Source organism: Zingiber officinale, chromosome 2A, assembly GCF_018446385.1.
Source record: "Zingiber officinale cultivar Zhangliang chromosome 2A, Zo_v1.1, whole genome shotgun sequence".
NCBI lineage: Eukaryota > Viridiplantae > Streptophyta > Magnoliopsida > Zingiberales > Zingiberaceae > Zingiber > Zingiber officinale.
Window position 1 is genome coordinate 174,441,678 of NC_055988.1, and position 27,935 is coordinate 174,469,612.

At 35.0% G+C, this 27,935-nt stretch overlaps 3 protein-coding genes and 1 long non-coding RNA gene across 5 annotated transcripts; all 4 read right to left on the bottom strand.

The window, feature by feature from the left end:
- Window positions 1-2,604: 2,604 nt before the first annotated feature.
- Window positions 2,605-6,319, bottom strand: LOC122040302. The gene is made up of 15 exons (XM_042599629.1): window positions 6,146-6,319; window positions 5,869-5,926; window positions 5,680-5,757; window positions 5,419-5,590; window positions 4,902-4,982; window positions 4,661-4,743; window positions 4,467-4,579; window positions 4,278-4,382; window positions 4,066-4,175; window positions 3,705-3,966; window positions 3,536-3,619; window positions 3,392-3,442; window positions 3,233-3,304; window positions 3,090-3,152; window positions 2,605-2,862 (listed from the first exon to the last, which is right to left on the bottom strand). The coding sequence occupies exons 2-15, from the start codon at window positions 5,876-5,878 to the stop codon at window positions 2,815-2,817; spliced, it is 1,332 nt and encodes a 443-aa protein (XP_042455563.1). The 5' UTR covers window positions 5,879-5,926; window positions 6,146-6,319; the 3' UTR covers window positions 2,605-2,814.
- A 4,002-nt stretch (window positions 6,320-10,321) lies between these two features.
- Window positions 10,322-11,475, bottom strand: LOC122040303 (LOB domain-containing protein 25-like). Of its 2 annotated transcripts, XM_042599631.1 has the most exons (2): window positions 11,394-11,475; window positions 10,322-11,020 (listed from the first exon to the last, which is right to left on the bottom strand). In XM_042599631.1, exon 2 carries the CDS (start codon window positions 10,998-11,000, stop codon window positions 10,365-10,367), a length of 636 nt encoding a protein of 211 aa, XP_042455565.1. In that variant the 5' UTR covers window positions 11,001-11,020; window positions 11,394-11,475; the 3' UTR covers window positions 10,322-10,364. The 2 variants fall into 2 exon arrangements, with proteins under 2 accessions (XP_042455565.1, XP_042455564.1); XM_042599630.1 differs by lacking the exon at window positions 11,394-11,475 and having other exon boundaries at window positions 10,322-11,194.
- A 1,333-nt stretch (window positions 11,476-12,808) lies between these two features.
- Window positions 12,809-14,849, bottom strand: LOC122043400 (transcription factor HHO6-like). Its single transcript, XM_042603989.1, has 5 exons — window positions 14,558-14,849; window positions 14,214-14,446; window positions 13,766-14,132; window positions 13,584-13,660; window positions 12,809-13,482 (listed from the first exon to the last, which is right to left on the bottom strand). The coding sequence occupies exons 1-5, from the start codon at window positions 14,766-14,768 to the stop codon at window positions 13,231-13,233; spliced, it is 1,140 nt and encodes a 379-aa protein (XP_042459923.1). The 5' UTR covers window positions 14,769-14,849; the 3' UTR covers window positions 12,809-13,230.
- Window positions 14,850-17,924: 3,075 nt separating this feature from the next.
- Window positions 17,925-27,826, bottom strand: LOC122040304. Its single transcript, XR_006128578.1, has 5 exons — window positions 27,687-27,826; window positions 20,676-20,760; window positions 18,963-19,189; window positions 18,472-18,570; window positions 17,925-18,390 (listed from the first exon to the last, which is right to left on the bottom strand). It is a non-coding gene; the product is annotated as an uncharacterized LOC122040304 (long non-coding RNA).
- Between the last annotated feature and the right edge of the window lie 109 nt (window positions 27,827-27,935).

Genomic DNA, 27,935 nt, shown 5'->3' on the forward strand with positions numbered 1-27,935 from the left:
TTTAAATTCAAATCTAGTACAGTAGTATGCATATAATATTATAATTTCTTTTAAATTTAGTATTATTTAAATTCAAATCTAGTACAGTACTATGCATATAATATTTTATGTATGTGATAAAATATAGATACAAGAAATTTATAATGATATACTATTCTTCTTAAATTTAGCATTACTTCATGTGAACATATTTTTTATGGATATGATAAAATATAAATATAAAAAGTCAATAATGAGATATAATTTCTTTTAAATTTAGTATTATTTTTATTTAATTGATCATTATACATAATAGATTGATCAATCATCTATATATATATATATATATATAGAGGTACATAATTTACTTTATTAGTTACAATATATTTGAAATCAAGTATATATATATAATTGACTATAATTATATAAGATTGTGCACAAATAGTGAATTAGATAAATTGGTATAAATTAATAAGTTGAAATAAATATTCTTTGACATATGGATTGACACAAAGGGGGGTGTATTCAATATTGGACTTTTAATTATTTTGAATGACTTTTGTGAATTTTAAAAGTCTATGGGATATATTCAATGTTGGACTTTTAATTACTTTGAATGACTTTTGTGAATTTTAAAAGTCTAGGTGTATTCAATCTGAACTTTTATAAACTTTATAGAAATCTAATTGTATCCAAATTAAATTTTTATAGAGTTTTAAAAAGTCATATGGTATTCAAACTTGACTTTTTAAAACTCTATGAAAATCTTTTGGTATCCAAAGTTTTAATAGGTTTTCATGGATTCTTTTAGAAATACTTGGATATAAATTTTAACAAATAATAGCTCTCCAAAACACTTGTATAATTTTAAAATAAAAAGTCTTCTCCTCATCCTTAAGATTTCTATAGATTTCAAATCACTTTAATTTTTTACAAATAAGTCTTTTCTCTTCCCGCTCCTCAATTTTGATTATTTCTTTGATCTTAAAAGTCTTGTCTTGTTCAACCTCTCAGCATGCATTTCATGCAAAGCTGAAAGTCCTCTGAAATGTCGTTCTCCGACGTTATAATGGTAAAAGAATTGATCAGAACAGTTGGAACGGAACTACTTGTAACCTTTTCTTCAACGACGACTCACGATGGTAAGCTGTAGGCAGAGATTTTTTCTTCGATTGCTCGTGATGGGAACCAATGAGTGTCATTTGGTGAAGCTTGCGGTGCACCGGAAAGGAGGAAAACAAATAGAAAAATTATTTGAGGCGGACGGTGATGTTTCCGTCGACTACTTGCGAGTAGGTCGAAGTCAAAATCGATTTGGATGGCTGACATTATGCGTAGAGGGAAGAGAAATTTAAGACAGTTAGTTTTAATATAAAATATATATATTAATAAATCAAATTAATTCTCAATTTAATTAATAAATAATTTAATAAAGTCAACATTAAAATATTCTATAAAATTTTTAAAATTTTAAAAATTTCTAAATAAATTTTATATATTTATATTTATTTATTTTAATAATTTTATTACTAATCAAATTAATAATAATATTATTAATTTTATTACTAATCAAATTTATCAATTTAATATTTTATTAAAGTTTGACCAAATTAAAGGGTTGACCAACATTTCAAGTTAATTTGGATCAAAATTATAAATAAAAATATTTAAAATTATATTAATATTATTGGATTAAAAATTATATTATTAAAGTTTTTTTTTAAGTGAGACGTTATCTTCTCTTTATTTTTCTCTTTATTTTTAGCCAAAATAAGATAAAAGTATAAAAAGTTGAAAAAAAAATTTATGAACAAGTATGTTATTTAATATTTTATTAAAAAAATAAATTTAATTAGGTATTTTAGGTTTTGTTTGAAAATAAATTTAGTGTGAGATCATGACTACCTATGCTTTTCCAAAATTGAATACACCCCTTAAATCCATAAATTTTCATGAAATTTACAAATGTCTGTAAAAGCTTTGCAAAAGAGTTTATAGAACTCCTTGAAATTCTTTTTATAACTATATGAGATTCTATAAAAGTCAATTAAAATCTATCAACTTCACGAAAATTTATCATTAAAAAAAACAATGAAAGTTATTCAATCTCTTGATTAAATACACCCCGAAAGTTAAAACATTGTATAGAGAGTTTAGAACAATTAACCGAATTAAATATATATTTTAGCATTTCAAAATTTATTTTAATTTTTTTTTTCAAATTTAAAGTTTTATGTTTTACATCATAAATTAATTTATCTCTCTTAATGATTTTAATTGATGGATATTTGAATGATATTTGAATATAAAGAAAATTAGTTTTTTTAAAAAAAAATAAAATCATTATAATTTTATTTTGTAACAATTGTTAAAAAAAACAATCAGTAAGAGTGAGTGAAAAAAAATGTCAAATTATCATCTAAATATCAACGATTTGATCCCCGATTATGGTACATTTGTAATTTCCTTTTTAAATGGAGTACGCAACTATAAAATACTGAGCTTCTAAACCATCCGCCACAAACTCTTCCTGATTTACTTTAGCAACTGATAAATAAAATTTCTGAAGATCCAGCATTATTTGGTTCATTATTATTTTTTGTTTTACCATCATAGATCCTCAACTAGTTAATTCTTTATAAAAATTTATCAATATGATTTTCCAATTTATCAGAACATTTAGAAGTGTAAAAATAAAGGCAAGAAAGAATTGAAATAATTGACATTTAATAGAAGGTGGAAAAAATAATAAGAGATATAGAAAATAAAATAAAATTTTTTAGAGATGGTATTTCACAAAAGGGAGAGTCTTCTTGTCTTTCTGAGTTTGCCTGCTCAATCCTCAATGTCAAAGTGACCTTGAAACAACAAGGATTGTTTCCTCTGCACAAAATGTAGTGCAACCAATAAGTTGATTATCATAAATTAGAATCGAGAAGATAAGTCGCGAATTAACAAGAAGTCAGCATGATGAGACTGTGTCTTGAGAGTTGAGAAAAATAGACTGGAAATTGAATCATAAAAGCTTGAAGTCACCAACTCATTGGTTGAACGAATGGATTGATCAAGAATTGACCAGTTTGAAACCAGACAGTTTAAGTACACATTACCTGAGCAGACATTTTTCTCAACTGAGTTCTAGCCTTCTGGTCCAGATCAAATTCTCCAAAAACCTACATGTAAAATGAAATTTATTCTAATGATATTCTTGAAAATAAACCAACATGTCATGAGCAAATCGAAAATAGCTCACAGTTGGTTGAGGCAATGGCCTTTCTATAATCGGTTGTTCAATCCTCATTGCATCGAGTAGTCGATAGTTTCTCTAATGGATAAAGAAACAAGGTAGAAGAAGTTTTTTTTTCAAAAAACATAATTGGAAATTTGTTTGTGTTACGCATCAAATACTCACCTTCATGTGTTTCGAAAAATTCCTTCCAAGAAGTTTTTCCACATACCTTAGCTATAAAATCGATAAAGGTCTTCATTAGAAAAAGAGCATATGCATGTGTGAGCGAGGTCAATTTAGCAAATGTAAAGCAAAGACAAACCAAACCTGTAAAATTTGCTTCCAAGTTGACACCCTTGGAATTTGGTACTTCTTTGAAATCTTTGTGTAAACTTCTTCTGAAGCACCATTCTAGAGAGAGAACGTGATACTTGGTATCGATCACTTTATGAATCGTGTATAACAATTGACAAATCATAAAGACGTAGAGGATTACCTCAATATACAAGAGAATACCCTGAAGAAACTCTTCCTCACTATTTTTATCATTTGTGTTGCTTCCATTGTTAGGCTCCTTAGGGAGTTTCTTGAATTTCTCAGACAATTGACTTTTTAGTGAGTCGATTGATGTACAAGAATTTTCTTCAGAGAATTTATATAGTCTGTCCATATCTAAAATAAGGGCTAAAACTTCTGCAATAGACACATACAGAGATTGATCCTCCTTTTCCATTAGGGTGTAGAGAAAGGAAATTAACCTGTGCCGTTGAAAATGTTAAATTGTATGAAAAACCACATGTAAATATATAACTAGATAAAAGAAGAATTGTTTGTTATATATCTATATCTATATATACCCTTTCCAGTTTGTAGGATGAATTCTCCACTCATCAACAAATGTAAGGAGAAATGTCCAAGCAGATAGTGCTGCAGATAACACAGCAGGATGAGTTTCACCGAGTTGATCCTGCATTTAATTAATTAGAAATGGTATGGTTTGATGAACTAAATAAAACAAGCAATAGATTTATATCCAACTGTTTAGACAGACATTATTATTGAGACATACAGTGGGTTTAGGATAGAAAATTTCCCATGAAAATTTCATAGAATCTTGCAGTTCATCTGGATCCATTGCACCAAAAGAGCATATCATCGCAATGCATTGTAATACCTACATTGAAAAACAAAGATTAATATAAAATAAGGTATTATGGAAAAAATTGGCACATAAACATCAAAAGTAGTACTTTCATACAAGTATCTTCACAATCTTGCTTCCCGATTTATAGGCTTCACAAAGTGGAGTAATTGTTTCCTTCATCATTTCATGTGAAGCATCCTCACAGTCAATATTGACTGCCAGTAAACCTATATATATAAAAACATGATTTAATTTTATTCATAAATAACAGAAAAAACAATTACAAGAAGATATGTATTGGCACTAACCAATGAGACGGCAAGCTAAATGAGATTCAGCTGTTGTGCCTTTTTTAATTAATTTTGAGGACCAATATGATAATGTAATGTATCTATTAACAAGAAAAATGAAATAATTAGGTTGAACTGAAGAATCTCAATGAAAAAAAAGGATAATGAATGATAAAAAAATCATGGAAGAAATAAATAGATAAACTTCATTAGCACAGTTCTTAAAGATAGCATATATAAGAAACAAGGAAAATCTTACTTGTTTTTTGTAAACTCAGTGAGCACATCAGTTTCATATGCCATAACAAGCTTTTCCAAAGCTTTCTTTCTATTTGAGACCCTAGATTCGGAAACATAAAAATTAATAATCAGATACACTAACTTTTGAAAATTTGAAGATAGAAGTAGCTAGTTATTTAAATTAGGAAAGATTTTTAAAATGGTCATAAAATAATATGAAGCATTACAAATTATGTAAACTTTAACAGCTTAAGTTTTCCCTACATCCATACGTCATAGATCATCCAATTGTTGAAGGAATAATAAAGTTCCATAATGTGGTTGCATGGGTTTTATAAACAAATTCAAGAGATGAGTTTTATCAGGAAAAAAAAATACATTACAGATGGAGCTGATCACAATGTCATTCAGTCCTCCATTGATTAAACATGGTTAGGCAATTATAGTAGCCGCACATGTATAAGTAGAGAAAACACTATAGAATTCGTCAATAAATTGGAGATTGATAGACATCTCATTGAGAAAATAAATTTTACCTATTGAGGCTTAGATCATCTATGTACTTGTTATAATGCGAGAAGCTGGTCGAGGAAGGAGAAGTATCAGCAGCAACAACAGAGCGGCCAAAATAATCATTTACTTCAACGGGTGAATAAGGTTCACATGGATTGTCCCTCATCAAAAGCCTATGCTCTTGACCAATTGCTTCTGTTGGATCAAAGGCAAACAAGTACCAATAACATAATACAGCTGTTCCCAAGCAACACATAACAAAGAAGGATTGTCAAATGACTCACCAAGCCTTTCTTGAGATTTATTTCCCATAAAGAAAGCCTCTTGCCGCTTGAATGCATTGCTTTTTGGATTCAAATTTTCTGCCAAAGCGAAATAGACAATCGGATCATAACTGATGGAATTGAAATTTTCATGAAAAAGTAAAGGGAAATACAATCTGAAATATTCAAGTAGGACAAGGATATACTTACTTCTGCCCATCTCAATTGATGACAACGAAAGAGAAAGATCAAGATCGTATGTTCCAATCTGTGACACAAACAAGGATAACCTTTCTAAATAAATTTAATAAACAAAAGAATGAATTTTGATTGTGCAACAGAAAAGCATCAGCGAAATAAATCAAACGACAAGTTTTGAACTTTCGATCCGGATAATAACAGCCAAGAATCCTAATAACTAGTCAATGCCACCACAAGAAGAAAAAAAATTGAGACGAAACGAGAATTAGAAGCGAAGGGAAATCACCAAGAGGGAGAAAGTGGCACGTCGGTCGACGATACCACCTCCGCTCAGAATGATACGTCCAGAATTAGGATGCCGGAGTTGGCGCAGGTGGCGGAGGGGAGCTGCGGCGGCCGAGTCGAGGAGTCGGCGCCGCCAGTCGAAATTTACGATGCGAGCCGAGAGACGACGGACGAGGGTTAGGCTTGTTTACTTTAACGGATTAAATTGCAACTAGTTTCAGATTTGCTTAAAATCCAATAAATTGACTACAAAATTAATTCCAAACTATTAGGGTCGTTACGATAAAAAAGAACATCTAATTTTTATCTTTATTATACAATCGAACTTTGATCGATATTCATTAAACAGAAAAAAATAATATTAAAATTTACAATAATGTTAAAAATTATAAAACATATTTTGCTACATATAAAATTTAATTGAGTATTTTAATACCTTGTATAAAATATTATTATTGGAAAATATTAAAAATTTATGTATAATAAATTATTATAAGCATTTATCTATATTTACAATTTATACTATTTTTCTTTTTTTTAATAATCCAGATATACTAATCTAGAGGATCGGGATAAATCGAAAAGTATTGGTACAATCAACCTCCACGATTTAATGGAGCGTCAAGGTTGACATAATCAAATATAAAGTCTAGGTAAGTCAATATTGACCAGATGACTGGCAAATAGTGAGTAGTCTACTGAGTGACTAGCAAGTCCAAGTAGATCAAAGTGACCTGATGTTTGATAAAAGAAAACCCCTAAGAGAAAGTAATTCTAGGTAAAGAGGAAAACCTTAGGGGAGGTAACACTAGGTAATGAAAAGTCTTGGATGCGTGAACTCTAAACAAAGTGAAAGTCCTAGTGAGTGAAGCTAGGCTCTAGTGAGTGGAACTATATGGTAAAAGTCCTGATGAGTGAAGTCAGACAATGGAACCCTAGGGGAGGTAACCCTAGGTAGTGAGAAGTCATGACCAGTAAATTTTGTTAAACTAATATAGTTTTACCAATACTATTTTGCATTACTATTATTGTTCTTATGCTAATTTAGTATTATAAGAAAAATTTTAAGGGATCAGGTGATCAGATACTGTGTAGAGAAAAGTCTAAACAGGTCTAAAAGACCATATGTTTGGTAGATAAGTGAGGTAAGCTTATGGAGGGAGTGCGGTGAGGTCGTATACCGGTAGGGACAAACCTTAAATTCTGATCCAACTGAAGAAACCAATAGAGATTTCTATGTTGGGATCAAGATAGTCCTAACTATTTTAATCATGCATACTATATTTGTACTAATCTTGTTTTACAGATTTATGCTCTAACTCTATTTTGCATGATAAATCTTCTAATCTATTTTTTGTAGGATCGTTATATCAATGGAAAAGAATGTTCAATCGATGGATCCCTAAAAAACCAAAACAACAAGATTTGTTCCGTCGACAGAAAAGAATGTTCAGTCGACAGATCAATATTTCCAGAATTAGTCAACATTCAAATCAGAGTATAAATGACAAAAAGATGTTCAATCGACAGGTCAACATTCAAATCAGAGTATAAATGACAAAAAGATGCTCAATCGACAGAAAGACTATGTTTTGTCGATAGAAATACTATGTTCCATCGACAGAACAACGAGATTTTCATGATTGAACGAATCAAATCATAGCAAACAAGGAAGGAACAGAGGATCAGTCGATGGATCAGTTCAGTCGACGGATCAGTTCAGTCGACATAACGAGACCTATAAAAGAAGCTCTCAAGCTCCAGGCCAAGAACAACTTCTGCCTTCTAATTTTCTGCTATGCTCATTCACTACTCGTACAAGTTGTGACTACTACGACACCGGGAGACTTCCGACAACCTACACTTCATCTCGTATTCATTTGTTGTCGTTATATACTTTATTTCACTTGCATATTGTACCTATTGTAATATCATTTGATTATTTAGTGAATTGTCCAACGAAAACGATCAACACTCGTGGGTCTTGTAATATGAGTCGTCAAAGGCTCCGAACTAAAGTAACAATAAATTTGTCTCTTGTCTTTCTATTTATTTTATTTTCGCTGCGTACTCGAGTTTTAACTAAAGAAAAGAAATTTTTTTAAAAGCGTCGAGATTCATCCCCTATCTTGATCTCTTACTATCCAACGGAAGCACTCATGAAAGTTCATCGACTAACATTCTTAGACCCGCTTCTCGTCAAAAGAAAATTTTCTTGAAATACGTCATAGCTAAGACCCCAACTTTAAATCCTTTGATGATTTATTCGAAAGTCTAATGATTGCATCATTGTCCGGATCTATACTTACTTCCCTATTAGAATTACCTTTAGTAACTTTAATATCTATTATGGCTATTTATGGTCCAAGAATTTACATATTATTATCTTTATTTTTAACACTTGAGTAAATTGTTGTTGAATATTAAAATATATTATATAATTTAAAACAAAGATTGCCATAAGAATAGATGAGAAAAGACACAATTTCAAAGAAAAAGGGAATTTAAAAACTCTTTTAAAAGGAAAAAAAATCAAATAAATTTTCAAAATCAGAACTCTCCTTTTCTTCTCCATCTTCATGGTTCCATGCATGGGGAGGCAAAAGATGCCCTAATTCTTCAAGGAGAGTGATCGGGCACCTAAATTATTTTTTTTAAAAAAAAAAAAAATCTAAGAGACTCAGGTTAAAATTTCAAACAGGATAAATATTTTAAAGGTCGACTTCTAACACTTAATAAAATTTGTATTGAATAGACCAAAGAGAGAAGACTACAACTACGATATATAAAACACACAATTTTAAAGAAAAAATATCCATAAAAGGGGGATTTTAAGAACTCTTCTTAAAGTAAAAATAAAAAAATCAAATAACTATTTAAACTGAAAATTCTTCTCTTCATCTTCAAACTTCCTACTACTAATGTAATGGTAAAACACTTAAAGAAACTATAAATATTTTAAAGATCGACTTCAAATTAAACGTATAGATTTATCAGAGCTTTAATTACTACTTGAAAATGCCTGTATTCTCCTAGTTTCTGCCTTGTCGATCGATCAATCTATCGATCGTCTCCATTACTTTCTTTCTTGTTGAATTAATTAATTAAATGTATTAGAATTACTGATGATATATAATTAATTACTATGATTGTAAAAAGCTGCATGTGTCTGCACTGCATATATCATCGTCAGCAGCAACTATGAATGATGATCGATCATGATTTGTTTTGTCTGATGAGTAGTGAGTGAGTACCATGGAAGTCATAGACTTTTATCGAACTAGCTATATATATATATGTCATGAGAACCAAAAGGACAAAAGCTTGCAGTCACAGATCGATTTATCGCAACCAAAGTCAAAAGATTATGCTGACAAAAAACCATGCATTCCGTCTGAAGTCCTTCACATCTATTACTTTCTGACTCAATCTTATAATCAAAAATCGTCATTAATTTTCATTTTCAATAGGTTTGAATTTTATAATTAACCCTAAAACTAGCTAGGGACACCGATCCACAAAATTTGAGTTGAGGGAGCTTTAATATTGAACTCAATGAGAAGTGAGCTGGACTTTAATTGAGCGTGGAAGGTGTGAGTTTTAATAGGCTAAGTAAAAAATATAATTGAGCTATTGGTAGTAACTTATATTTTTGATATTGGTGTAAAAAGATGAAATCGTCAGCTTAGCGACTTCTCTAGGATGACCCCACACTCTCTGAACAAAATAAATTATGGGAGGATCTGAGGAAAATCTGAATATAATAGTCCTTTACACGGGGAGGACAAGCATCAACGAGGTATTTTGATCTATTCGAACAATCTCCCGGCGAAGGGCATATATCAATGATATATTATTAGTTGGAATGGCAATAATACTTTTGTGAGAACAAATATACTAAACAATGATATATTATTCCCTTTTTTATATTTTTTATATAAAAAAAGTTTCATTATTCTTTAATTATGTTCCCTTTATAAAATAATGAGAATTTAAATGAAAGAAAAGGAAAAAAAATTGTTTAATTAGATCAAACATCTTAAACTTTGTTCTTACACAATTGGTTTGATTAAGGTGGCTCTCAAAACTTTGCTTTGATTAGAGAGATACTTTTGAGATTAAATAATCAACTTAATTACAGAGGAAACTAACCATCTTAATTAATTAATCTCTCCAGTTACAACAGGGAATTAATTAATTAATTATATATAATTATTGGACTAATTAACACCCTCCCTGACTCTCAATTGTTCAATTCCATAGGGGAACTCGATCTGGTCGGGACCGGGGAAAGCAACCAGCTGCGGCGGCCCGGCTTCGCCTCCGGCCATCGTGCGATCGTCGAACGGGTGGTGATGATGCTGCACGAAGCCACCGGCGGCGGCGTTGGCGTTCGGCGGCATCTCGGCAAACGGCACGACGGCGGGCGGGAGGGGGCGGTGCTGGAGGTGGTAGTGGTGGTGGTGGTGGAGGTGGTGGTGAGGGAGGAAGGGCGACGGCGCGAAGGCGGCGGCTGGGCCGAGGATGACGGCGAGCTCCTTCCTGGCTTCGGCGAGGCTGCGCTGGATCTCGCCGAGGTGGCGCTGGAGGAGGCAGATGTAGCCGACGCAGCCGTGGACGGGGTCCTGGAGGCGCGCCGCCGCCTCGTACGCCAGCGAGGCCACCGCCTCCTCCCGCCGCTCGGGGACGATCTCCTTCAGCAGCTTCCCGACGTTGCTGGCGCCGAACACGCGGTGCACGCTCGCGAACTTCTCCGGCTGCTCCGGCGGGAAGTACGGCGCGAAGATGCACCCCGGCGTGCACTTCCGCCGCAGCAACTTGCACGCCGCGCACGGCGACGACGACGAGCTCGACATTGCCCCGATCCGATCGACGACTGCCCAAAGAGAAGAAAGAACTCGAAACATGAAGCTAGCGCTGTACCTAGTCTTAGGGTTAGGGTTTCCTAACATCATCACTGACAAAAAAAGGAATTTTTTTTTTTTGCTAATTTTGGAAAACAAAATCTATCTATGGTAGCTAGAGATTGCTATGAAATCTATAGCCACGATTTGGGTTTCATTAGTAGAGATAGATTTGAGAAGATCTCAGATAGATCTAAGGAAGAAATTACATGATCCAAAACAAAATCTTTGCCTTGAAAATCGAGATCCTAACTCACCACCCTCTTAGATCTCATAATTGACAATTGAGGGAAAAAAAAATCAAAATTTAAAAGAAGAAGAAGAATATTAGGGTTTAGTTGTGACCTTGTTGGATGGATGATTAGATCTCCAAGGAATCCGGCATTGTGAAGGAGATATTGGAGGGAGGTTGCCTTTCAGATCCCCAACAGCTAGCAATTGAGAAAATAAGATGATGAGCTCGACCTCTTATTTTTAGGGAAAAAATATTTAAAAAATAATAATTACAAAAAAATCAGGAATAATATTTTTTTATTTATCCACATTATATGATGTGGACTTTGATAGAAGTGGATATCGATCAATATGTTTGGAATTGATTTGAATTGAAATATATTAAAATATTAAAATTCATATTAAAAGCTTAATCAATTAATATGTATATTTGTTTGGATTTAAATTGATTTTTTTTCTCAATTTAATTTAGTGGATTTGGTTTATATATTTATAGTGTTAATCACATGAGCAAGGTTAAAAGGTTCAATATTAATTAAATGCCAATAAAATATTAATTAACTTAATATAATTTTAATATCACTTTCATATATGCTCGACATAATTCGATTATGTTTCTTATTTTTTTAATTAAATTATAATATCACTTTCATATATGCTCGACATAATCATGGATAGTTCATGCATGTTACTTTCATTTATTAAATGGGACAATTACAATTCCTATAGCATGTCTCAACACTCAATGAACATAGTCGATGGCATATTGGTCTTAGGCTTAACTCGATGGTGAAGGCTATAAGATTTTCATCGAAATTAGAGTGAAGGAGAAGGGGGAATTTGGTTATGTCAATGGAGTTATAGAGTAGCAAGAGTGTGGAAAGTTAGATGGGGTGATTTAGTTTTCCTTGGGACAACAATGGGTTCTTTTAGCGATGGAATAACTATCCTTCGTTTCTCTCAACTAACCGTTAGTTTGACGGTCTCTAGTGTTGTATAGTTAAGGTATGTTTGTGCCACTCCTTTGCTTAATTTGTCTTACGAGCAATTGTAAGATTCTTAGATGAGCTTTTGTTGGTGAGGGAGATAACATGATCAATGGAAACTCCAAGGCACTCATCGCTTATGTTGAGGAAGCTTAGGGTAAGAATTGTTATAAGTATCGGTGAACAACCAAACACGGAGGTTAACGAAGATGGACCACAAAATTTGAGCTCCAAATTACAAGCATTTTAAATTGTTGGATTCTTAGATGTGCTTTTGTTGGTAAGGGAGACATCATGATCAATGGAAACTTGAAAGCACTCGTGGCTATGTTGAAGAAGCGTAAGGTAAAGATTGTTACAAGTATCGGTGAACAACTAAACACGAAGGTTAATGAAGATGATTCACACAATTTGATCTCCAAATTACAAGCATTTTAAATTGTTAGATTCTTGGATGTGCTTTTGTTGGTAAGGGAGACAACATGATCAATGGAAACTTGAAGGCACTCATGGCTATGTTGAAGAAGCTTGAGGTATCCGTGAAAAACTAAACACGGAGGTTAATTTTATGATTCGTCTAATGTACAAAACTCCTGCTAATAAGGATCTCGAAAAAGGATTTATCGTACATAATATTATTCTAGAGATTGTTTTCATGACTTCCTTGAATCCATGAACTTCGGATCACACAATATCATTTTACCGTTAAGCTAAGCCCCTCTTCATTTTTATTCCTAATAAAATGACAAATATGTGAGATGCTCTTTTACTTTCTTCTTTCTTTCTTTCTTTCTTTCCATGCAAAACAAAAATTTGGGCAAAATTGCTCTTGTTCTTCTCCATAATATTAATCTTGCTCCAAATGTATATTGTAGAGCCACAAAACATACTAGAACATCTACAGCAATCCTCTCTTCCAACCGCACTTCTCAGATTTCTAAGCTTCAGCTGTAAATTTTTGTTCAGGATCTCCAGTTAAAGCTTCTCTCCGACTTCCGGTCATCTTCCTCGCAGCTATCTCCGCCGGTTCCGCCGGAGATGGCCAACTGAAGTGGACTTTGAGGAGAGCCAGATTGGGGAATACAAACAGTGCTCCGGTTTGTCAAGGAACTGCAGTTCTCAGGGTGAGTCCAGAGATCTCTCAACGATATAACTACCTTGTCGGTGCCAGTTGATGAGGCATTAGGCATCTTCCTTATGTGTAATCTGTATTTCTGGAGAAAGAACAGGAATGAAGAATTAACTGCGAAGATTAGGAATAATTGTGCTAGAAAAATGGAAGTTTTGAGGAAAATGTGCAGAGGTGGGAAGGTACCTGGAGGTGGCTTTTTACTTCGTCGTTGGTGAGATTATCGACGTTCATCAGTTCTCTGATCTGCTTTGGAGTTGCCACTGAATCATAAACAGTCTGTGATCAGATGGTGGAAGTTGTTTGATTGATGCAGAAAGAGGGTGAAAAAATGGAGCTTTTGATCATTAATTATCTAAAAATCTTACCTTGAGGACCACCGAGTTGCTGGAGAGCGAGGACGAAGCGGCGATGCAGCTCCGGCGACCAGCACCGCCTCGTCTTCCTCGGCGGATGCTGCAATTGCAAGCTAAGGTGCGCGCCGCCGGTTGCCGGTGGGGCTCTGTTGGAGTGCTTGGCGCCGGAGCCACTGTCGGAGTGTTCGTCGACCGAGATGGGGAAGGCAGAACCCTTGACGGCGGGGAGTGATAGAAGAGAGAGATCACACGGCGTCGTTGAGGGCTTCGACGCCTCCTTTGAGCTCTTAAACGGCAAGAATCCGTCCGCAAAATGGTAGCTTTGGGACTCCGAGCAATCGATCTCCTTCTCCTCCATGAGTTCCGACCTTCCATTTCTCTGTTACCAAAACCAAATTATTTATCTGTTAAAAGAAACATCAAATCGGAGAAAACGCCGCTCAAGATTCCTCTTTAGTACCTCATCCGCGATACTTTTGCCATCATCGTCGACCTTGTCGTCGGCGGTAGAATTAGGGCTCCAGAGCTGGGCGGAGCTCATCCAGTGTGTCTTATCCTTGCAATCTGCTTCAAGCTTCATCCCATTCCCACCCTCCTCTTCGCAATCGCTCCGAATGGATATGAATTCCTTGAAGCTGTGCCTGAGTCGCTCTCCCGGGCAGCGTTCGAGCTCCTTCCCCAACAGCTCAATCACTGCTTCCCAGCAAAAAAATCCGCATTAGAAACTACTGAAAACTCCAAATTTCGAACCCAAATTACTGCCTAGGGTTCAAAACTCGAAAGGGGGAAGAAGAGATTAGGCACCTTCGGTGAGGAGGAGCATGCAAAGGGGGAGCTCGCGCTTGAAAACCTCGATCTTTTTCCGCTCCTCCAGCAAGCTCCTCACCGACTCCTCCAACTTGGCCACCCCGCCGTCGACAGCAGCCGCAGCCTCCTCGAGGAAGCCGCCGGCACTCCTCATGGCGAAGAGCTTAAGATCCAGGCCGACCTCCGTCGCAGCCGACCCCATCTGCATTCACCTCCACGACTCTTCCCCCCCTCAGCCGATCTCTCCGACGACGAGGGCGACGACGGAGAGAGGAAGGGGACGTCGGTCCATTTTATACGCAGGCGAGACTAGACAGACCGGTTCGAGTCAGCCAAGAAATGGACCGGATGCGATGAGCCGTTTGCGTTTGTAACATGTTACAATGAGGCGAAACGAAACCGATACTGCCCGGCGCCGAATCGCCGATATGTCGGATCCAAAATCTAAAACGACAAGTAACACGAATACAACGTTTTGCACGAAAATTGTCAAATAAAACTCATGATAAAATAATATTATAAATAAAAAAACAAACAAATAAACTACTGTTTTTTTAAGTGTAGGTGATTAATTTATCAAGGCAAAGATAATTCAATTTAATAAAAAATATTATTTAATTCAATTTTTAAACTAGAACTTTGAGGAATAAAAGAGAGATTCTTTGAAGGAGCTGTAAGGATAAGTTCATCCTCATCATCAAAGATTCTCTTCGTCCTTTTTCTTTCTTTTTTTTTCAAATGGCAATATTGTCATTTTTTATTCTTATTATAAATCATTTCAATGATAATTATAGACATTCAAATAATTAAGAAAGTTTTTTTTTTTTTGTACTTTAAATCTTGTAGAGTGGAAGTCTCAATGAGTTAGGAATTAGTCAAAAAACATCAACAACTGATCTAGGAAACCATTAAATTTGAATTGGTCAGTCAAATAGTTTATTCAATTATTTAATTTTTGACAATCATAGTTTTGGAAGGTGAATTCAAGGTCTTGATACAATTTATTTATTTAGTTTCATAATACTTTAAATTATTTTCATAGATTTAATGCATCTTTTATGTTATTCTTGCTTTTTGTTTCCAAATATTTAACCTAAGAAAATTAATTCAAACAATACATAGAATGAATGATCAATTTTTTTTCACCTTTTTGTCATAAAAATAAAGAGACTTTCAAAACTTTCCACTTCAACTAAAAGGTTCTTTTGATTGATGATGCTTCTTTTATTAATTAATCAATTAATAACTAAGATTTAATTCTGACTAAATCATCAACTAAAGAAGAATCCTCCATAGAAAATCCTACAATAGCCCTGAGGGACCCCTCCACTCAAAATGTTGGAGAAGAAACACAAACTTTGTAATCTTTTATATGATCTTCTTTGACTTTTCACTTAATGCTCAATGGCTTTGTTGAAGTCCGGAATCTATTCTCTTAGAGTTCCTCCAACCATATTTTTTTATGTATTTATTTAAAATATACTCATTAGATTCCAAAGTCAAATCATATCTAGATAAGTGGGTCACCAAATCACGTCCAACTTAAACAACAAGCTCAACAAGAACATTGGTTTCTATGCCAAGGCCCGTTCTTGTTGACGTTTTCTATTGTGCTTAACTTTATAAACTTGTGGGTCAACTCCAAGTTACATTGACTTTGCATGTGGTGAACCACATTAATATAGATGGTTTAGGGGAAAGTGGACAAGATTGAACTCTAGGAAAATATGAATTGAAAAGTATTTAGGGTTGAGAGGCTCTAGTTTGAAAACATTCGTCCCTAATTTGTTGTAAGAAATTTGACTTTGGAATTGTGGGAGACAAAGAGATGGTTCAAGACTTTAGTGGAGTTGAGGCTGTTAAAACTTGAAAGAGGGTGAGGACCCGGCAAAAAGGTAAACTCTTTTTTTATCCAAAAAGATAAGTGAGATTCTTCCAAGACAACTAGTATGTGCAGACCCACTAAAGATGTTGGAAGTCTAAAAGAACATTGGAAATCAGTAAAGTAAATTTCATAAGTTGGGAAGAAATTTTTTACTTGCAATGATGCCAAGCTCCTCTTGTTCATGTTCTAAGATCCTTTAATTCAAAATGATAAATGAAGTCAAAGTCAATTGTTAAGAAAACTAACATAAAATGAAATAGGTAAACAGTTCATTTTTTATTCAAGCAACACATGAATAAGAAGGAAAAATTGGAGGTAATATTTTTCTAACTTGCATTTGGGTGGTGTATTATTTGATATTTTTATTCCTTAACCAAGAAGAAAAGGACATGATTAAGTTGTGGTTTAGTTGAGCTAATAGAGATTCCAAATCCATATTTGGACATATCTTTATTATCATTGCTCAACCCCAAGGCATAGCGCAGATGATGGATATATGATATCTCTGATGTAATGATTATTCTCAGAAACTGACGACCTAGAATTTATCCTATCATGTCTAATGTGTACATATATTTATATCCCTCTATATTTATGAGGCCGACACCAAGAAATCATTCAAATAGTATATATATCATTGCTCATACTATTAAATTTCAAGGCAAGTAAGAAAAAAGTCTATCTCCAAGTTGCAGGTTTACAATTAATGATATCATATTTTTTTAATGAAATAATATAATCAAATTTTAAATGTAAATTAGGGCTCATTCCCAAAAGAGACCCCTAGATTGTATTCTTCCTGAAGACGCACTTAATTCCTATTTTACACCTAATTCTCATTTGTTAGTCCTCCCATCAACCTTTTTCTTTCATCTATTTTCTTTTCTCTCTCTCTTCACATAACATCTTTTCTTTCTTTTCTTTCCATCACTAGGATATAGCACAGATGAAGAATACATATATACAAATTGAACAGGAGTCGATCGTCAGGATATCATTACCTGTGGTAGTCCCCGCTATGCATCTTCTACTTGTGTATCTATATTTATCTCCTGTCATATCAATGGAACCAGCTCTAGAGGCCGTTAATGTGGTGATTCTATATTTTTTTTTTTCTTTCTTTTCTTGCCCCTCTTCGCTCTCTTTTCTCGCATGTAAATTTGTCATTAAATCTAACACCAATACAAATGCAAACACCCTTAAATTATTCCCACGGGTATAATCAAGTTGATATTCGAGCAAGATTTGCCACTAATGAGAGTTTGATTCCTGATAAATGCAAATACTGCTTTAAATTATTCCGTGCCCTCTATTTAGAAAGATCACTTGGTTAAAATTGAATAAGCTCCCATAATTTATCTATCTGATAGCTCTAAAGAAACTGTGTGACTGCTGCGCCTTTTGCTATGGCAAATGCCCTTAAATTTAGTTGGGGGCAGCTGCTTACTGTTCATCAACATTTGCTCTCAGACTTTAGTAGTGGGAACAGCAGGCTACTATTTACATGAATCAACAGCTTAATAAAGTCTAAGAATTTAGACAAAAATTAGAACTCATCAACTCCTATTGTACTCCTATTGTCTTTTTTGTGTTCCATTATATTTTTACCAAATTATTTAATAGACATGGGTTCCAGGGACCAAGCAATCAATTGCAGCACTAGAATCCACACTTGTCCTTCACTGAGCAAAAGAATCCAAGACTTGTATGCCTCACAGAATATTGACTGATCCACTGTAATTATTTTTCTAGGCAGCAGAGAGACATATAATGATACGAGAGCATGAAACTGAAGCAGGAGGAAGCAAAATATGCTGTCGAGTAATAATAGCCTATTTGTCTACCTGTGAAACTTTGAGGCTTTCAGATTTCTAACTAGCTTCATCTTGGATCCATCAAAGGACAGCCATTAATGGCAGCTTGCTTTATCAAGCACCTTAGCCTTCTGATGTCAACAAAAAAATACATTAAATGAAGAACAGAAAGGAAAGTTGCCCAAATGCACTCACAGAGATTATAATCTTACCTGCAGTGATCAATCACTTCAAAAGGTTCATTGGCTGAAGCCATTAGTGCTGCAAGTATATCTGTTATCTATCTATCCTTGGCTCTTCACTAGCTATCTCTGTAACAGTACTCGGCAATAAATTCATGCAGAAACTTGCAATCGAAAACAGTAAATGTACATGCCATCTTCGATAACTAGTCTGTTGGCTAAACACTCGGACAACTAAATTCATAAAATCTATATGTTTTTTTGGAATTAGATTATCATTGAGCGAAATGTGCATGTGAATTAGATTGCATACTTGCATAGAAATCTCATTTTTGTTTTGTTTCCAACCTATCAAGCACATTACAGTATTTGCAAAACACATGGAGGCTAACAAAACAAGAGCAATAAACCTGCAAATGAAGCACATTTTGGAAGGATCAAACTGGTAAAGGCTGGCCTTTCGGTCCTAGTTTAGTGATCCAGTTTTTAAAACATTATTTGTGAGAAAACAGGGACCAAACCTGGGCCTCCCACTAGAATCCTGTCCCAACAAAAGATGAGCTGTAGCAGTGGAGTTACTGAATAATTCACTTTTGACTTGCGTGAAGCTTTGTTTGGCCTTTGGAGAAAAGCAAAGCACCATCAGTGGTGTGAGGAACCGTAGCCTCAACCTTATCCACAATGCAGTTCCCCTTTTTGACTTCTTTTCCATTGTGGTTTGCATAATCTTCCCGTCCTCCACCTCAACCTGCATGATAATTGACATTGACAATCTTTTTAATCTTTACCCTACCATCATCAATCCTGTCTCCCAACTATAATTTTTTAGAGCAAAATAGGAAACCCAAGAGAGTTATGGAGGTGGCAGCTAGCTAACAGGAAAGGGATGTCCACTTAAGGCCATCCTGTTCCTGCGCAGAAACGAGCTGTCTCTTATCCATCAAATTAATACAGTGCAGTGGATCCACTTCCACAGCCCTTGCATTCCGTGCATGGTCATGCATGCAAACAAAATATACGGCTTTCCAACCTCAAGTGGGACACCGATATCACATTCCTTGTCATATTAATAATCTGTTTGATTTATTTCTCATGCATTACACAGGAATAAAAATAAACTTATAATATTAATTTTAGTAGAAATTCTATTTTTCAATTCATAAAATTAACTATTCCTTACTCTATTTTAGAATTTTTTTTTCTATAAGTTATAAATGCTTTTTAAGATTTATTTAATATTTCAATAACTATATATTATGAGTGTTTGTGGGTTAGACGAGCCAAATGGCTCAAGCATTGGATGACTTAGATTTATGCTTATCAGGTTAAGCTAATTGGTTGAATCAAACAGACTAGTTGAGTCAATCGTGTTGGGTAGGTCAATCGAGTTGAATAGGCTAGATGATGGATTGGTCAGGCCAAGTAAATTGATTGGATCAAACAGACTAGTAGAGTAGAGGGCCTGGACAAAGCAGGTGGATTAGGCAAAGCTGATTGTGTCGAGCTAGTCATTAAAGTTGAAGTGAAATGATTAGTCTAATCATGTTGGAAAAAAACTAAGGAAATCAAATTAGTCTATTAGGAGAGATCTGTCAAACGACATGGATCAATCAATAAACTAATGAGATTCACCATCCTAATTAGAGAAAAGATTATACAAAAAATAGTAACGATGGAGGATTTATTGACTCAATCAAAGATAGATCTTAAATTTCATTCAGGACCCACTTCACGTCGATCGAATGGAATCTGCCTGTTTCTACTCGTTAAAATCATTGCACTACCAAGCTAAGGATAAGAAAGAACCAAATTGCAACTGGAAACATGTGCAGATTCTGTCTACCCATCTCCACAGAGATCTGATCGATCTTGTTAATGAATTAAGAATGAGAAGAGAAGAATCTTAGTTGTGCTGCTATTGGTTATACCTACAGTGTGGAGGCCAGGTCTGAAAGATACATTTCATGGTCGGTCATGTTATGTTAATATACTAAAATGAGAAAAAGTCAGAGAGAATCTAAAGCTAAACTCCAAGGAAAGATTCAAACGATTAAAACATGCTGTTTAAATCACAATGGAAGTGTACATCAAGCATCAGGTGACTTTGAATCACTGACCATTCTATGGAGAGATTTTGGATGTGGGATTAGAAGATCCACATTAGCAGCTAATTTTTGGATCTTGGGAGGATTTGTCAACGAGTTTAAAAATCTTGGAGGTTTGATGAGCTATACCTGTCAGATCTCTCTCCATATAAATGGCAGCCAGATGTGGCATTCAGAAGTGCATATGGATACCAGCGAGAACTGAACTCAATGTCTGCACAAAAATAGAGAGATGTATAACACTTGTCTACAACATATGAACTTCCATTCAAATAGCCACGAATAACTTCCGGCATTTGTCAAAAGGAAGTAATATTTGATGCTATTTTTTGGTCATACAAACTTACAGATGCATAAGAAGGATGATGATCAAGCTACATAGGAATCTTTTACCAAACAAAAAGTGATGAAACTTCTACAGGTCATAACATTTTTGCATGAGTTTCAAACCTTGCGAAACTAGGAAAAACATCAACTGATATTTTCAGCCTATTAGACAATCAGCCAAAATTCAAGCAAGACAATCTGTGGCTATTATTTAACGAATATAATGATTAATCAGCAGTTTTTTTGTAACAACTGCTCAACCTGTTTACCTTGATCTGAGTTTGACTAAATTGTAGATGCTTGCATACTACACATCTATCACATTCAATTATGTTTAGAGCAGAAGGAAAAAAAACTGGAGTACATTCAGGCAGTAGAAAAGTAGTGGCCTAACAGAGACCTTACCATTTGGAAATGGAAGACTATATGACCAACATATGCTGGAAGTTTTATAATCCACAACAAAAAGGAAAAAAGAAAGTCCATCACTAAAATTCATTTACAATTTTGAATGAGAAACATCCTACCGACAAATTAAAGTATAGCAACTCCACCAGCAAAAGACAGATTTTACCTTGACAACTTGACAAGGATCGGTCTGTTGTCAGTTAATAAATAAGTTTGTGCATATGCTCCAAGAAACCCTTATAAACAGAGACGAAGAGGTTATTGAATATGGATCTTGTTAACCTGGTACATGTGCTCAAACTCCTTGAGGAACTGATCCAATCAGTACAAAGAATAGATTTGGATTAATAAGAAAATTTTATTGCTTGAGATGAAGCAACTAAAATTTATTGATTAAAAAGCTTGCTAGGGCTTACTCATTGACAGTATCATTGTCACCTATTGTTAAGGTTTTGAATACATTTTCCTTACTGATTTTACCAATGTCTGTATTCTTAATCGTTTGATAATCTGTTTTCTAAGGTTTGAGTATAGAAGGTTGTCTTCAGTCTACATAGGAATGTTTCTCATATGGTTATTATCTCTAATTAGTGGACTTAATTGTAAGTTGTGCATATGAGTACAAACCAAACTTATTAAAATGATCTAACTTAGGCTTATTGGATTTCAGTTGCTATATGTAGACTTTATATGTGTAGAACCTATAGTCCCACATCTATTATTATCTATGGGCTGATAATAAATGTCCACTATATATAGGTTTGGTCCCCAAGGGTTTAGGACATCATCATCTTGACACAACTTGTGGTTCCCCATTACCTAGAGTTTTTTCGGCACCGTCAACTTTAAGCTCCTTGGAAGATCTTCCTTTTGCTTCTGTGCCGCTTCTTCTTCTTCCTCAGGGTTTATTTCTGGACGACAGAAAAGACAAGGATGTCTCTTCAATCAAGTTCCTTTGTCTTTGGTTATTCTTTATGTTGTTGTGCCATGATTAATTGTTGAAACTAAATCCATGCTCATATATTCTTGTATTTCCTATATGCGAATTCTTACACGGTTCTTAGAATCCATGCGGCTTAGATTTTACAAGTTCTAACAATTGGTATCAGAACCTTGGTTATGTTTCATCGATTTCATGGCTTAAAATTAGAGTTTTTGTTGATCTTTTAGGTTTTATATTGGATTAGGTTTTACTGGTATAAATTGTATTTGATCGTCAAAATTTTTTATATAGAAAACCTAGGAAAGGCTTCATCTTCCATGTAGTTCATGTATTTCACAAAGAACACGAATAACAGTGGTGAACCGCCGCTATTTTCGGAAGAACCGTTGTGTTTAACCTAATTTTAGGTCAAATTGCGATAGCTTAATCGATTGGCTTCGTCGGCCAATCGACTACCAAGCCTGGAATCGATTGACTCAATCAATCAGTTGGCCCTAATTGATTACGTTGGTTTGGTAATCGATTCGGACGATGAATCGAATGCGGGATCAACTTTAATCAATCAGGTTAATCAATTCAATACTACCAATCGATTGACCGATTGTGTCAATCGATTAATAGCAAAAAAAAATTGTAATAAATTGATTGGAATCGATCAGCTTAATCGATTGATGAAATCAATCGATTAGGACAATTGATTAAAGCTAAAATCACGATAAATCGATTGGAATCGATCAGCTTAATCGATTGATTTCATCAATCGATTAGGACAATCGATTCCCAGCGTTAAACTCACGATTATGTCAGTTTTAATTGATTGAGTTTATTTCTTAATCGATTAAGATGGTTTTTTAATCGATTAAGTTCCCTTTTTAATCGATTAAGCCATTTTGAAATAGCAACTTACTGTTTCATGTGTGAAACAGTGCATTAAAAAAACCATTTATTTCATGCATGATAATAAATGACATTAAAGGATTAATTAGTATTAAATAATGCTATCTGAATTATAAAACTTAAAGGAAACTTTAGTTTCTTAAGGATGAGTGCTCTATATAATCATGTAGTTGCATAGGCTTTCAAATCGATTGGGTAAAACCAATCAATTATCATATCGTATCCATCGATTAATAAGCTTAATTTAGATCGTTGATGCCATTAACAGGCAGAATCTATCGTGATAATAAAGCCGCAAAACAAAGCCGCAAAACTTTATGTCAAGAACAACCACAGTTCGTCGAAGTCCAAGCACATCGACATTAAGTTTCTAATTGTTAAAAAAAGAGTTCAGAGTTGTCAGATCATGGTAGAACACATCGGCATAAATTTGATGTTGGCAGATCCACTCACTAAAGGTTTGGTGTCTAAGGTGTTTCATGCGCATGTTGTGAATATAAGAGTCCTTCTTATGGAAGAATAACTCAACTAATAGGAGAATGTATTTATTTTATTGCTCTATGTTGATTAATAAAGACAAACATTTATTTTGATTATTGTAAGTACTTAAAGTTCAAAACATTAATGGGAATTTATATGTTTGTTTGACACTCTGACTATGATATCATCATTTACTGTTGCTGTTTAGTATTTGATGTTTGTAAATATGATACAGAGTCCTTTTAAAATCATACAGTTTGGATCATGATTTGCTATTGTAGTTTAGCATATGATATTCGCAAATATAATATGACATCTTTTGAGGTCATCTTAGGATGACATGTATTGATCACGCTTCATGTAATTTTCATTCTACACATCTACATCTTGATCTATGTCATTAATGACATTGGTATTATGATTATTGTATACAGTAGCTATGACCTCTTTAGTTATATACCAATGAAGTTAATGGACTAGATTGTTTACAGGGATATACTATATCCATAAACTTTGATATCAACTAAAGTTTTATTTGTATTTTATATACAACTCACAAGTAGTCCAAGTGGGAGATTGTTGGTTATTATCTCTAATTGGTGGACTTAATTATAAGTTGTGCATATGAGTACAAACCAAACTCATTAAAGTGATCTAACTTAGGCTTATTGGATTTCGGTTGTTGGATGTAGACCTTGTATGTATAGAACCTATAGTCCCGCATCTATTATCATCTATGGGCTAATAATAGATGTCTACTATATATAGAGTTGGTCCCAAGGGTTTAGGGCATCATCATCTTGACACAACTCGTAATTCCCCATTAGACCTAGAGTTTTTTCGGCTCCGTCAACCCTAAGCCCCTTGGAAGACCTTCCTTTTGCTTTCGCGCCGCTTCTTCTTCTTCTTCCTCAGGGTTTATTTCTGGAAGACAGAAAAGACAAGGATGTCTCTTCAATCAGGTTCCTTTGTCTTTGGTTATTAATATGCTTGGGGATAGCTCGTCACGCTCGTCGTTTCTTGCTTCTTGCTGATGATATGCAACGGAAAGAACAAGAAACAAAAATACAACGCTAACACAAGGATTTACTTGGTATCCACCTCAAGAAGAGGTGACTAATCCAAGGATCCACATACACAAACACTCTCCACTATGAAAACACTTCTTTACGGTAACTACCGAAGGCGGAGAAACCTTACAACACTCTCAATACAAGAAGAAAGAAAGGGAAGCGAATACAAGTAAGATTTTACAAGATTTACAGCGTAAAACCCTAACCCTAGCTTCTTCTTCTTGTGTTGAACGCCTCTTGATCTTGGAAGGACAACAACCCTTGCTCCAAGAATGCTTCAAGAACTGGCGTGAGTCTCTGTGGAGAAGTCGCTGTGCTCGCGTGAAGAGGAATCAAAGAAGCTCTATCGAAGAAGACACTCGCAACGGCTTTATCGCTACCCAACGGTCGGATCCTAATCGATTGAATTGCTCTCAATCGATTGGGGAGGCTTTGAATCAATCGGTTGATTGATTCAGACCGCCTTTGTGCTCTCTGGAAATCGCCTGAATCGATCGCCCAATCGATTCAGGGTTTATCGCGATTTTTCAGCCTCCCAATCGATCACCCGATCAATTGGAGGCTCCCAATTGATCACCCGATCGATTGAAGGCTCCCAATCAATCGGATGATCGATTGGGAGGACTTCTGTGCAACGGCGTCACCTTCCCAATCGATCCACTAATCGATTGGGAGGTCCTTTTGTCGCGGCATCTCATCCAATCGATCAACCGATCGATTGGACATGAGTCAATTGATCGGTTGATCGATTTGGCCCATTAATGACTTGCCAAATCAAGTACAAAGTCCCTAGAACCAACATCCAGTCAACCATGACCTGTTGGAACATCATGCCTAGCATCTGGTCACCCTCAATCTGCTAGGACTTCCTCACCAAGTGTCCGGTCAATCCCTTTGACCCACTTGGACTCTTTTCTCCTCGTGCCAAGTGTCCGATCAACCTTGACCCACTTGGACTCATCGATACCAAGTGTCCGGTCAACCTTGACCCACCTAGATTTTCACGTGACTGGCTTCACTCACCGGGACTTCCCATCTGCCTGGCTTCACTCACCAGGACTTTCACCTAGCTTCACTCACTAGGACTTTCCTTTTGCCTGGCTTCACTCACCATAACTTTTACCTAACTTCACTTATTAGGATTTTACATCTGTCTGCCTTCACTCACCAGGACTTTCCATCTGCCTGGCTTCACTCACCAAGACTTTCACTTAGCTTCATTCACTAGGATTTTACATCTGCCTGACTTCACTCATCAGGGCTTTCACCTAGTTTCACTCGCTAGGATTTCCCATCTGCCTGACTTCACTCACCAGGACTTTCATCTAGCTTCACTTCTAACTGGTCAACCTTGACCAGAGGGGAATTGCACCAGCAATCTCCCCAAACGGACGATTGCACCTGCAATCTCCATGTGTTGTCAAACATCGAAATCCAAACATTAAAACTCAAGTTTGAGCCAACTCAAGCCTAGTCAACCTGGCCAACCTTGACCAGGGGATATTGCACCAACAACTAGATCTATACTCATATGCTCTTGTATTTCCTATATGTGAATTCTTATATGGTTCTTAGAATCCATGCAGCTTAGATTTTACAAGTTCTAACATCTCATGCATATTTTTTAACATGGAATTAATATTGATACGGATGGAAATAAGATTTTCAGGTCATGACAGTATCTTGACATCAAAGGCACAAAAAAAGACACACCTAGTACAAATTAGACATGGATATTTGATCGTATCATAAAAGAAACACAGTATAACAAACTTATCAAGTTAGAGAACACATCAAGATTATCCTGTTTGTAAACAAGATATAATCAAATTTTAATGAATTTTAAAAAATATATACTGTACTATTGTATCTTAAGCACCATGGACAGGGATAATTCTAAAAAAATATATATATTTCTCTTCAAGCAATTAACGTATTTATAAAAGTGTTATAAATAGGTTAAACAGATCATCCTATAATATAAACATAATCATAGATCTATCAAACGGTTTAAGATTCTTTCTTGTTTAAGTAAACATCTAAACTTTTTGACACCCCTACATGTTTAGCTTTGCAATTTCTTTCCTGAATATGTTCATTTTTATTTTCTCATAGATTATTTCTGCAAATCATACAAAGTGGAGATCACTTGATTCAACAAGGCATTAATTACTTAAATTCCATCAAAGGGTGGAATCCATTAGACTCAAGATTTTAACCGAAAAACCTTGACTCACATTATGATCAGGACAGAGTTCACAAAAAAATGTTTTTTTTCTAATCTTAAGTTAATCTGCCAATAACTTTTAGCAAATTAGCTACCCTCTCAGTATAAAAATGATGAGAGATTCAATCTCCATATACTGTCTAATTGAGTGCCTATCTTGATTTTGAAAAAAAAAAAAAAGACAAAAATTATACAATGTAAATAAAGAGCTCCTATTTAAGAATTTAAAATATGGGAAACACATAGAATGAGCATCTAAACACTCCAAAATTTAAGGTTCCTAGGTTTGCTCTTGATTGTGGATATGGATCCTTGTGTTCAAATCATGATAGAAAAGGATGATCTCTTTTATAATCGAAGCATATATCATAGGTTAATTTGCAAGCTTAACTATCACAATAAGTTCAACTGATAAGTCCAGAAACAGGATAGTTGTATCGAGATTAGTTCGGCTATTAGTAGTTGTTGCCTACTCTCACTTGTTTTTTATTTTTTGAGCAATCCTTTTAGACAAGCGATAGTGCGAGAAGACACTGGCACAAACATCAACTGTGCAGGACACCTATGATCACAAAACCTGGAAATTGATACTCGACTTAATAGTTCTATGACCCCTTAAACTTACTAATCCACTGGTTTTCACCAATTTACGAAATCTTATATTGGCATTCAGTAGTCACACGTCAGAGAGAAAGAGAAGCAAACCCTAAGCAACCGCAATCAACACACCGTCAAAATCAAGCATAGCGACGAAATCCAAAGAGAAATCGAGATTATTAACTCACCTTCTCCTTCTTCTCGCTCCTCCTTAAGCATCGCTGAGGACACGCCGTACTTCGTCGTCGAGAGATCTCGAGGGGGCGGAACGGCGGCTCCTGGAAGCCCTCCGCTTCGAGCGCCATCACGGCCCCGCTTTGGGCAAAATTTTACATTTGAATTTTTTTCACGTTTAAAAGAGGGTAGGGATTTTAAAATATACAAAAAGCTTGGGCAAAAGTGAAATTTCCACACGAAGGAACCTTCCTATTTGCCGC